This window comes from Orycteropus afer, unplaced genomic scaffold, assembly GCF_000298275.1.
Source record: "Orycteropus afer afer isolate SDZICR_OR568_19922 unplaced genomic scaffold, OryAfe1.0 scaffold00013, whole genome shotgun sequence".
Taxonomy (NCBI): Eukaryota; Metazoa; Chordata; class Mammalia; order Tubulidentata; family Orycteropodidae; genus Orycteropus; species Orycteropus afer.
Window position 1 is genome coordinate 12,510,566 of NW_006921600.1, and position 13,342 is coordinate 12,523,907.

The 13,342-nt window shown below is 37.2% G+C and overlaps 1 protein-coding gene across 1 annotated transcript in view; it reads left to right on the forward strand.

Moving 5' to 3' along the window:
• Positions 1–13,342, forward strand: part of LPGAT1 (lysophosphatidylglycerol acyltransferase 1) — a 153,072-nt gene that overhangs the window by 62,233 nt on the left and 77,497 nt on the right. Inside the window, exons 3-4 of the mRNA XM_007952845.2 lie at positions 5,640–5,735; positions 9,537–9,810. Coding sequence (XP_007951036.1) covers positions 5,640–5,735; positions 9,537–9,810 — 370 coding nt within the window. The remainder of the gene's footprint in view (positions 1–5,639; positions 5,736–9,536; positions 9,811–13,342) is intronic.

Consider the following 13,342-nt stretch of genomic DNA (forward strand, 5'->3'; position numbering starts at 1 on the left):
CCCCGACTCATAGCGACCCCTCCGTGGGTTTCCGAGGCAGTAGCACTACGGAAGTGGGATTGCCCAACCTCATTAGCCATTAGAGAGATGCAAATCAAAATAACAATGAGATAACATCTTGCCCCAGCATAGTAGCAAAGTTCAACAAGACAGAAAATAACAAATGCTGGCGAGGATACAGAGATTGGGACTCTCATATACTGCTGGTGGGACTGTAAAGTGGTACAACTGCTGTGGAAAGCAGTATGGCGATTTCTTAAAAAGTTGGAATTAGAAGTACCATTTGATCCAGCAATCCCAGTAATAGGCTCTTGTAGCATAGTGCCTAAGGCACTTTACTGCTAACCAGAAGGCTGGCAGTTCAAACCCACCAGCCACTCTTTGGAAGGAAGTTTGCGCAATCTACTTCCATCGTGATACTGCCTCAGTAACCCAAGGAGAGGTCACTGTGAGTCAGGTCCAACTTGATGGCATATAACAACAGCAACAACAACATCCTAAAGAAGTGAAAATCAAGACAAGAACAGATATATGCACACCATGTTCATCGCAGCACTATTTACAATAGCAAAAAGATGGAAACAACCTAAGTGCCCATCAACAGAAGAATGGATAACCAAACTTATGGTGCATACACACAGTGGAATACTGTACAACAATAAAGAACAATGCAGAATATGTGAAACACTGCATAATATGGATGAATTTGGAGGACATTATGCTGAATGAAATAAATAAATCACAGAAGGACAAATATTGTATTAGTTCACTGTTGTAAAATGTATTTCCTTGGAAAGGTTTATATATAGAAGGAAGCTTTTTTTGTTGATTGTGAGGGATGCGAGGGGAGGGAACTCTGCTAGATAAGTAGAGACAGGTAGTGATTTTCATGATGGGAAGGGCAAAATACGGTGAGTGATCAACACAGTAGCACTGAGAAAGAGGAAGACATAGAGAAGGCAGCCAAACACATGAAGAAATGGCTCATTAGCCATTGTTGTTATGTGCCCTTGAGCCATACCTGACTCATAGCAATCATGCAATCTGTACATTCAATGGTACATACATCAGTTAGATATACTTCTTGGAGTAATCAATCATGGGAGAACAGAAGGGCAGTGTTTGCACAGGGTGATAGCTCAGGGGTGGGGGGGAATGCATGGAGGGAAGGACACAGGGAAGAGGTACCAACAGAGAGGAAGTGGGAAGAGAGCTGTTACATTGTGAGGAATTGCAGTGAATGTCATGAAACAAAATGTGTATGAAATGCTGTATGGAAAATGAATTTTCTCTATAAACTTTCACCTAAATCACATAAAAAATTTTAAAAAATAATGCTCTGACATTATTGAATAATCTAAACTCTAGAAAAATTTACTGTCTTCTGTCATCAAGGAGTAATTGAAAAACACAAGACAGCATCATAATCTCTACTTCCTCCCTAATAAGTACCAGACCCACCGTCATTGAGTTGACTCCCACTCATAGCAACCCTCATTGGGTTTCTAAGGCTGTAAATCTTTATGGAAGCAGAGTTCCCCATCTTTCTTCCATGGAGTGGCTGGTGGTTTTGAACCGCTGACCTTTTGGTTAGCAGCCAACTGCCTTAAACAGTCTACCACCAAACCTCCTTCTAATAAGTACAGGCCAATATTAATTATAATCCGTGGGTACATTCAAAGAAGGAAGGCTAATGCTAAATTTTCAGCAGCTTTAAAAAATGCGATTGTAACATAGCTTACTGAATTCAGGAGACTTCTTGGAATACCTGTTGGTGTTTATTAGTGGGAGCATGTTGGCATTTTGGTAGGATAAGACCATTGCACTGAATGTCCTAGCCATTGCTGGATGTGTTACATCCTCACCTGCCACCCACTAAATGCTAGTAGCAACCTTCAGCCATTGTGATAATCAAAAATGTCCTTACAAATTTCTAATCTTACCCAGCAGAGAACCATTGACCTTACTATAGTTTCAGAGGGATATAAAGGATTGAGTCATTTATTTAAGCCTCTCTAGGGAGCTCTGGTAGCATAGTGGCTAAGGCACTTGACTGCTAACCAGAAGGCTGGCGGTTCAAACCCACCAGCCACTCCTCGGAAGGAAGGTTGGGCAATCCTACTTCCGTAGTGATACTGCCTCGGAAACCCAAGGAGGGGTCGCTATGAGTCAGGGCTGACTCGACGGCACATAACAACAACAACAACAGATGAACAACACTGAACAAATGGTTACAGCAGTGCATCAATAGGGAACTACTAGAAGTTCAAGGTAGATTCATAAGATGTGGAATGAGAGATATCATTGCTGATGTCAGATGGATCTTGACTGAACCAGAGAATACCAGAAAGATGTTTACCTGTGTTTTATTGACTATTTAAAAACATTCAACTGTGTGGATCTTAACAAATTATGGGTAACATTGTGAAGTATGGGGATTCCAGAACACTTAATTGTGCTTATCCAGATGTACTTACACAAAGAGGCAATCATTCGAGTATAACAAGGTAATACTGCATGGTTCAAAATCAGGAAAGGTGTGAGTCAGGGTTGTATCCTTTCATCATACTTATTCAATCTGTATACTGAGCAGATAATCTGAGAAGCTAGACTATATGAAGAAGAACATGGCATCAGGCTTGGGGGAAGGGTCATTAACAACCTGAGATACACAGACGACACAGCTTTGCTTAATGAAAGCAAAGAGGACTCGAAGCATTTACTGATGAAGATCAAGGACTACAGCCTTAATATGGATTACACCTCAACATAATGAAAACAAAAATTGGACCAATAAGTATCATCATGATAAACAGAGAAAGTATTGAAGTTGTCAAGGATTTCATTTTACTTGGGTCCGGGGTCAATGCCCATGGAAACAGTAGTTAAGAAATCAAATGACATATTGCATTGTGTAAATCTGCTGCAGAAGACCTCTTTAAAATGTTAAAAAGCAAAGATGTCATTTTGAGGACTAAGATGCACCTGACCCAAACCATGGTATTTTCACTAGACTCATATACATGTGAAAGAAAGCTGGACAATGAGTAAAGGAAGACTGAAGAAGAATTGATGTATTAGAATTATGGTGTTGATGAATTGAATATACCACGGACTGCCAGAAGAACGAATAAATCTGTCTTGAAAGAATTATAGCCAGAATATTCCTTAGAATATTCTCCAGGCCTTGGATAAGGACATTGTGCTCGATAAAGTAGAAGGTCAATGAAAAAGAGGAAGACTCTTAACGACATGAATTTACATAGTGGCTGCAACAGTGGTCTCAGGCATAGCAACAATTGTGAGGATGGCAGAAGACTGGGCAGTGTTTCGTTCTGTTGCACATCAAGTCACTATGAGTCAGAACCAACTCGATGGCACCTAACAACAGCAACAACATATGTTTTAATATGTAGAAAATCTATGCTTCTAGATAAAGAGTAATTGATGTAGACCATTTTTGTCTCCTGGAAATATCTAACAAAGTTCTGAGTGACAGGTCTGTCAAACAGACAGAGTTGATTCAGGCAACTTGAATTTACTAGTCCCCTTTTTCAAAGAATATGAAACAAAGGATTTATTGTATTTTCTAAATATGCTGCTTCCTTTTTATTTAGTAAGTTTCTGTAAAGTAATGATTCTTGTATGTTTTTATGTAACTTATAATACGCATAGTGGCTAAAGCACTTGACTGCTAACCAGAAGGCTGGCAGTTCAAACCCACCAGCCACCCCTCGGAAGGAAGGTTGGGCAATCCTACTTCCGTAGTGATACTGCCTCGGAAACCCAAGGAGGGGTTGCTATGAGTTGGGGCCCACTCGACGGCACATAACAACAACAACAACAAATAGTACATTCATGGCAATTTAAGATAAAACTTTTTGTTGTTGTTGTTGTTATGTGCTGTCGAGTCGGACCCGACTCATAGCGACCCTTCCTTGGGTTTCCGAGGCAGTATCACTACGGAAGTAGATTGCCCCATCTTCCTTCCGAGGAGTGGCTGGTGGGTTTGAACCGCCAGCCTTCTGATTAGCAGTCAAGTGCCTTGGCCACTATGCTACCAGAGCTCTAAGAAACTTTATTTCTGTCAAGAGAAGTTCTTTAGATGTTTAATAAACCTTTATTGAGTTGCACACATTTCCCTTAAAATAAGTTGGAGAGGGTACAATTACCCATGTAAATTTCAGATATGAGAATTATCCATATAAATCTCAATAAGATAGGTTGGCTATGGCTATCTTATTTGTTTTAGATACCTTTTCTAACTAGAGAGATAAATCCACCATAAGTGTATTTTAAGATTAAGCATAAAAGCTAGTTATTTTAGTGTTGGTGTTTTAAACACAGAATGCAATAAGTGGCAGCTAAACTTCATACTGTGTATAAAGCTCTAAATTATTTCATATATTGGAATTCACTTGCTTTTTGTTTGTTTCCTAGGACACTTTCCAGCAAATTCCATTGAGTTCAAAATCTTTATTTAAACAAAGTAGTCATGATTGCAAAGCAGAACAGAATTGAAAAATGGGATGGTGGTGTTTATTTTATTCTGTGGAAATTGACTTGGGAGATCAATTCTTCACTGGGCACATATTTTCATTTTTAAAAGTGATTTAAAATAGTAAAGCTGAAGATGTAGGAGTTGTGGATTATTTACTGAACAATTAAGGCAGAAATTTTAATATTGTCTGTGAGCTTTTATAATACTTTTTAAAAACAGCACATAGGTGTCAACACTTAGCTTTTTCCTTATATATAAGTTCACATATTTTAATTCTTAGAGATGATGTTTATACTTATTGTTGCCGTAGAAAACCAAAGTAGCCCACTCTTGCATTCTTGATTGAGATTATAGTTTCTTTTTATTTAAGGCTTAGAACAAGGAATGTTATTTCCTCAGCAGGGAAGAACAATTAGCCAATCCATTAATTAGACCCCAGTTTACACTTACTTCTAATTGTGAAATATGCTTGAAATACCATTGTCTGCTCTTATTATGGGTATTAACACTTATTAGCAATGGATAATATGTTTACATTTATGAATGAGGCTCTATAAATATTTTTAGGCTGGCAAAGAATATGGTCTTGTATAAACTAACAAATATTCTTTATAATATAATAGGATTTATTGGTGATTAAGTGAATAGTTAAATTTCTTTTATTTTTGACATTAATTCTTGATATCTTAGCCATTGAGGTTAAATATTACATTGTAAATACATAGTTTTAGTAGTTATTAAGTAAGCATATGGTCCTCATTTGATAATTTTAATTATTTTATTATATCGTTTCCAAATAATTTTACAAGTTCTATAAGAATTACCAGAAAGTTTGTTTAAATTTAGAACAAATTAGAAATCATTAAGTCCAAGTTTAAGAAGTTAATTCCACCTCATCTGTTAGACAGTCATGCACCTGTGATTTAGCATTCCAAGATGTGGAATCAAGATCTATAGTTTCAGATAGATTCTTAAAGTAACTTTGCTTTATTTGTAGAAATAACATTAGATTTAAAATATTTAGATTAGTTAAGTATATGCTTGGGTGATTATATTTAAAACATAGAACCTTGGCTAGACTGTAGTCAGATTTCTTCTAGCCAACATTTAATTTATTTCTTGCTTTTAACTATTTTAGGTTATTGTTCAAATGATGTGGTTGATGGATCATATTTTTAAGTACACAAACTTTGGAATTGTTTCTCTAATTCATGGAGATTTCTTTATAAGGCAGGTAAGTAATAAGCATCTCTCTTTTTTTTTTTTTGTTGAGGTGATAATCTTGTCAAACTGGTTCTTGATTATCAAAAGAAGCATAATGAAACCAAATATAATTGGAAGAGCCCATTTCAGTGTCTCAGGAGCTCTTCCTCTGAATCTTTGTTCCCCAAAACATTTATTTCAGTCTGAGTTTGAGTATGAATAAGTCTGAAAGTCTGATAATGCAGATAGCATAACCTCCACCCTCCTCCTCCGTCTAGAGAGTATAATTCAGTTTAGTAGCAAGCTCCTGTCCCATATCCCAGCTAATCTGCTTCTTAGCTATATGAATTGGACAAGGTACTGAAACTCAATTTTCTTGTTTTCAGAATGAGAATAATTGATGGGTTAGCATGGGGATTAAATGAAGTAATATATACGTAAAGTACTTAGAACAGTGTTTGCTACCTTTTTCATCATCTGTATCTTGATTACCACCACCATCACCATCTGTATTATCACTATTAGTTTTATTTGTTGTTGTTGTTGTTGTTGTTATGTGCCGTCGAGTCGGCCCCGACTCATAGTGACCCCTCCTTGGGTTTCCGAGGCAGTATCACTACAGAAGTAGGATTGCCCAACCTTCCTTCCGAGGAGTGGCTGGTGGGTTTGAACCGCCAGCCTTCTGGTTAGCAGGCAAGTGTCTTAGCCACTATTTATTAGCCATTTTTACATGATTCAGAGGATATCTAAATTAGCAAGCTGTCCTCTTCCTTTGTAAGTCTATATTCCAGTAGCGACATTATGATATAAAAAAAAAGGAAATGTTTTCCAAATTCATCATAGAAAACAAGCACATCAGACTTCTGGGAATCCAGAAGAACTTTACAAAAGAAAGTGATACTTGTCATAATTTTAAAGAATGGGTTTGGGTTTGTTAGAGGAAGATGGACTGGGAACGGGTCCCATGCATTAGAAATAGTTTGGTGTAGAAAAAAGAATTATAGTCCCTATCACGTTGGCTCTATATTATAATATTTTCCTAATATGCTACTAGTATTATACTTTATTTTCTCAGAAGGAGATAACTTAAATATGGTAAGCAAGGCTTTTTAATATATGGCAATGCCACATTTATGTGGTGTTTGTATATTTAGCAACTTTATTCTTAATTGTTCAGTGCTTTGCATATAATAAGCACTTAATGAGTAACTGGGGAATTGAATTGCGCCTCTTGTATGAACTACAAATTCAGAAATAACCTGGAAGTAAGGGGAAAAAATTGTGAACTCTGTGAAAATAGTTTCCATAAAGCATATATACTTCACCTTTACATATAGAACATATTAACCTATTTTTTCACATGCTGCATAGTTATCTGGTTTCATCTGGAACCACTCTTGATTCTACCCAGAGATGCATTCTGAGCAGAGAGATGAATGTCAGTGGTAGTAGAAGAAGGCACGCTTCAGGAAGGAATGACAATGGGAATTGGCCACATGGTCAAGACAAAATAAGCAGTAATCAGAATGACTTCATAAACAGCCTAGCCTGATATCTCAGAGCATCACTGGCAAGGAAAACAGCAGAACCAACAGTTGGAAATCCCAAAAGATTTCAGCCTAGGAAACCCTATGGAGCAGTTCTACTGTGTCCTGTAGGATATGAGTTGGAATCGACTCGACAGCACACAGCATCAGTAGTCTAGGGGTAATTAGTGGAAGAACTAGCTGAGCTCTTACATCATGAGAATCTGAAGAAATTATGGAATTTTACTGTAGTAAAGTGAAATCTGTGAGAGTTGGAAGTCAGTGGGACTGCCTTGTTTTTCCAGGACTTGAAAGTTTTCTGCCTTTGACGGGGTGCAGTCTTACCCTTTTTAAAATCACTCTGTTAGTGGAAAATATTTTAGTTTTTCTTTTCTGATGGGTTTCTGCCTTATACAGGTTCTGGCTTTCACAGGTTTTACTATGTAACAGTTGACCCTAATGGTGATCCTTAAGCATCAAGAAGAAGCTAAATTATACTAAATTATCAGTATGCTTTGAGGGGATAAAAGTAGAAAATAATGTACCCCAAAACATTTTCTTTTTACTACAATGTAAAGTTGTGCATATTTAAACACTGCATTTGAAAGTATCTGGGAGAGATGCAAATTCATTTCTAAAGAGTGACATTTTTTCCTCTGATAGATTAATAATAAAAATCTATACCAATTTGGAAGGAACTCTGGGAGTGCTGTGGTTAAGGCATTGAGCTGTCAACTAAAAGGTCAGCGGTTTGAATCCACTAGCTGCTCCATGGGAGAAAGATGAGGCATTTGGCTTCTGTAAAGATTTACAGCCTTGGAAACCCTATGGGGGTTGTTATGTGTTATAATAGACTTGATGACAGTGGGTTTGGTTTTTGTGGTTTTTATACCAGTTGGGGAGTGAAGAAAAAATATTAATGTAAAATAAAATCTCTAGGGACTTTGCTTCCACAAGACTATTTTGGCAAGATATTTCTAAGAATAGTAAAAACATTTTACATATAGTCATAGGAACTTAATAGCTAACTTAATCATAATCAGTTCAATTCAATATACCAGTTAAAAAAAGACCAAATTGTTTTGCATTTGGAATATATTTAATCTAAAGATTGAAAGCACACTGATTATTGTTGGGAGCTTTTATGGTTGTGTTGGCTGGAAAATAATAGCAAATTGATTATGTAGAAAGGAAGAATCTATGTATAAATATAGTTGTGGGTTTGGGTTCTTCCTAAAATTTTCCTGGATTTGACTTTTCAGTTTCCGAGTCACCTTCTTTCTTCTCTCCCTCACAACTAAGATCTAGTGCATTACAACATTCTGTTAGCTTTGCCTTCAGTTTTTCCTTAATGTAGTCACTTAATGTCAATATATCATAGTCTAACCACATCAGATTCCCTTCCTGGACTTTTGCAATAGTCTCCTAACTTTAAATAAGATCATGACATTTCCTTACTCAAAACCATCTCTTAACTTCCCATACCAAACTCCTTATCCTGCAAAAGGCTCCTTCTTATTTGGTTTCTTCCCCCTTCTCCAATTTCATCTCCTGCCACTGTCTTCCTCACTCATCATTTTCAACAACACTGTCTTTGAACATGCCAAGCTAATTTCCACCTTAAGTCTTTGGTCCTTTTTGTTCTCACCACCTGGGATACTCTACCTTTCATCTTCACATGGCTTATTCCCTCATGATCAGCTCCTTGTTCAAATGTCACCTCCTCAGAGCAGCTCTCCCTGACCTTTCTTGACTCTCCCTATCCTCTTACTCTTTTTTCCTAAAACCCATTGAGTTTATAGTCCTTAGGTACCATCTTTGTCACTAGAATATAAACTCTGAGAAATCTATTTATTCTGTATCTCCAATGCCTGACAATTAGTAGGTACTCAGTAAAGTTACTGAGTTGATGAATGAATAAATTTTTAGGGGCAGTCAGAGCAGTTTGCTTTTCTTTCAGAAAAAGAGGGTGCTCTATTTTTAGAGTCAAAAATTAAATCAGGTGGGGAAAATATCAATATTCTATTCTATTATTGGGTTTTAAATTAGAAGCTGTTTTCTGGTGGTGTAGTGCCTAAGGCATTTGACTGCCAACTAGAAGGCTAGAGGTTCAAACCTACCAGCCACTCCTCAGAAGGAAGATGGGGCAATCTACTTCCATAGGGATACCGCCTCGGAAACCCAAGGAGGGGTCGCTATGAGTCGCATCCGACTCCATGGCAGTGTGTTGTGTTTGTTGTGTACCCTATTTAATTTCATGACATTTTAATTTCAGATAAGCTTATTCTATGTGTGTGTACCTCTAGGGAAAATCTCATCGTGACCAACAGCTGCTGCTTCTCAAGAAGCACTTAGAAAATAATTATAGGAGCAGAGATCGAAAGTGGATTGTACTGTTTCCAGAAGGGGGCTTCCTCAGGAAGAGGCGAGAAACAAGTCAAGCATTTGCCAAGAAAAATAACTTGCCATTTCTTACACATGTCACCCTGCCAAGGATTGGGGCAACAAAAATTATTTTGAGTACACTGGTAGCACGACAGGAAAATGGAATCCCAGCAGGAGGAGATGCTAAAGGACCAGGTATGGTGGCTTTTAGCATTTTTCTTTCTTGTGGGAATGAAAGAATTTTCTGGAGTTCCGGAAGATGACATTGTTGTTATTTTTTATATTTACAATTTTGTCAAATAGAAATATTAGAAGATAAAATAATGAATAATTTTTATATTTACAAAGTAATCCATGCTTTTAATGATTTATTCACCTAATACGGAAGTGTATGAAAGAAAAGACATGTTTTCTGGACCGTACAAAAAAAAACAAACCAAACTCACTGCCATTGAGTTGGTTCTGACTAATTGCGACCCCCTTTAGGTTTCCGAGATGGTAAATCTTCGTGGAAGTAGATTGCCCAGTCTTCCTTCCACAGAGTAACTGGTGGTTAAACCCAGCCTTCTGGTTAGAAGTCAAATGCCTTAAGCACTGTGCCACCAGAGCTCCTTTCTGGACCTTACTTGCTCATGTATTCCAGGGTATTCCCACTACTGTAGTAAATATGACTATAAGTATATCTTTACATATTTGTGGAACTATTTCTGTAGTATAAAATGCTAAAAAGGAATTGCTAGGTTAAAAGACAGAGATAGACACATGCACTGCCATTGAGTCGGATCCAACTTACAGCGACCCCTCCTTGGGTTTCTGAGGCGCTATCACTACAGAAGTAGATTGCCTAACCTTCTTTCTGAGGAGTGGCTGGTTGGTTTGAACCTCCAGCCTTCTGGTTAGCAGTCAGATGCCTTAGGTGCTATGCCACCAGAGCTCCCATAGAGGTATAGAAGTGACTAATAAATTTTTTAAAACTAACCACAGATATGCAAGTAGAAATAATAATAATGATGATGTTGTTTTTTCACTTAGTCAAATTAAGGAAGTATTTTTGTTTGCAGTTTGGTAGTGTTTCTTTAAAACCTTAAGAATGTTGATAAATGACTCAGTTATTCCTCTACTAATAATACTTATCACAAGAAAATAATCTGAAAGACAAGTAAAGAAGTTTATCATAGCATTATTTATAATAGAAAAAAATTAGAAATAGCTTTAATAACCAATACGGAGAATGGATAAGTAATTATCAAATATCTCCATGATGGAATACAACATTGCCATTAAAATGCTGGTTATGGAGGATTTTTATTGGCTTGGGAAATGCTTATTCTATAATGTTAACAGGAGCTCTGGTGATGTAGTGCCTAAGGCATTTGAATGCTAACCAGAAGGCTGGCAGTTCAAACCCACCAGCCACTCCTCAGAAGGAAGACTGGGCAGTCTACTTCTTTAGAGATACCACCTCGGAAACCCAAGGAGGGGTCTCTGAGTTGGAATTGACTTGACAGCAGTCAGTTTGGTTTTGATTTTTGGTATAATATTGATAGGAGCCCTGGTAGCACAGTGGTTAAGCGCTAACCGAAAGATTTGCGGTTCAAACCTGCCAGCAATTAGGCAGCAGAAAAATACAGCACTTTGCTTCCATAAATATTCCATAAATATTACCAAAACCCACTGTCACTCAGTCACTTGTGGCTCATAGTGACCCTATAAGACAGAGTAAAACTTTCAAGGCTATAAATCTTTACAGAAGCAGACTGCTTCATCTTTCTCCCATAGAGCGCCTGGTGGGTTTCAACCACCAACCTTTTGGTTAGCAACTATAAAGATTATGTCCTTGGAAACCCTATGGGGCAGTTCTAGTCTGTCTTGTAGGGTAGCTATGAATCTGAATGGATTCTACAACATGGGGTTTTTATAATGTTAATTGTTGTTGTTGTTATGTGCCGTCAAGTCGGACCCGACTCATAGTGACCCCTCCTTGGGTTTCCGTCAAGTCGGACCCGACTCATAGTGACCCCTCCTTGGGTTTCCGAGGCAGTATCACTACGGAAGTAGATTGCCCCATCTTCCTTCCGAGGAGTGGCTGGTGAGTTTGAATCGCTTCTGGTTAGCAGTCAACTGCCTTAGCCACTATGCTACCAGAGCTCCTGTAATGTTAATAATGTTAATAGGATAGGGAAACAGATAACTGTTGTGAAAGGCATATGAGCTCAAATCTATAAACAATGAGGCAGTAGGGAATGAGTGAAAGCAAAAGTACCAAAGTACTCACAGTGATTGCTTCTCTAGGATGGTATTTCTCCATTTCCTAATACTTTTCTGAATTTTTCCTTTTTTTTTTTTTTTTAAATTATGAGCATGTATTGCTTTTATATCAAAAGGAAGATTGGGCAATCTACTTCTGTAGAGATACTGCCTCGGAAACCCAAGGAGAGGTCACTATGAATTGTATCAGACTTGATGGCAGTGAGGCTTTAAATTTTAAATTGCTTTTATAATCAGGAAAAAGTAAACCACACTCAAAGAAGCAAATGTATTGGAACATAGCCTTGGATGTTTTGGAGAAAATATTTGTGCCAACAACTTGAAGGTAGTTTTGAACAAGTTTATCTAAGACATTACTATGATAGTTTGGTGATAAATTGTAAAATAAATAGCTGAAAGAAACTTACTAGCCCTGTTTCCTTAGTAGCATTTTGCTGCTGCTTCTAATATTCTTTGGGGGAAGGTGGGGGAAGGACAGCTTCCATTCTCAGAGATACATATTTTTGAATGCTAGTAATGACCAGATGTAGAAATAATGCCTGTGAGATTATACCGGTTTCCTTTTCCTTGCCCCCCCCCTCCCCCAAAGCAGGTGCTTGGGATTCAGCTCTCTTAATCTTTTCATCATCTATTAAAAAGACAAATTGAAAGAGTCTTTTAATAGAAAATGAAAGTTCAGAATAGCTTCACTGCTGGAGAGACACTGGGGCAATGTCAGTCAAGGCAAAGCTTGAAAGCAGAGGTCTTCCAAATAGGATTAGTTGCACTAATAAAGACTGCTATGTTTTCCATAGTTCACCCCGCCCATACCCTGTGATGTTCTAAATTTCAAAGGCAGGGACAGTGGTCATACTGATTATATGAAAGTGAAGAAAAATTATTTTTCCTTTGGAGAGGAAAAAATTTCTATTCATAACCAAAGTAAAGTATTTTGCAATTTTTATACTTTTGTTCAACATTTTTATTATAGCTGCTTAGAAAAATCATAAGAAATTCTAGAAAGATGTATACCAGGAAAATAGTTTTACCTGAATTTTACTATTTTCTTTCCCCACTTTGATATTTTGCATTTTATTTTCTTTAGAGCGTATATTCACTTTTTGGTGTTTAATTCTATGAGTTTAATGTGATCCATAGGCCAAAATTAGGTTGTACCGGATTAACTTTAAAATAATTATTATTTTTATTATATTATTTAACGTATTTTGGATTGAACTCTAGGGATTTTCCCCCATCATTTAATTATAAAAATTTTCAAACATACATAAATGTTGTAAGAAATTTACAGTGAACATCGTGAACTCACCAACTGCATTTTATAATGAACATTTTTTATATTTGCTTTATCACATCTCTCACCATCCAGCTTTCTATCTATCCATTAATACATCATGTGTGTGTGTTTGGATATATCTCAAAGTAGGAGATCTGGTGGCATAGTGGCATAGTGGCTAAGGCA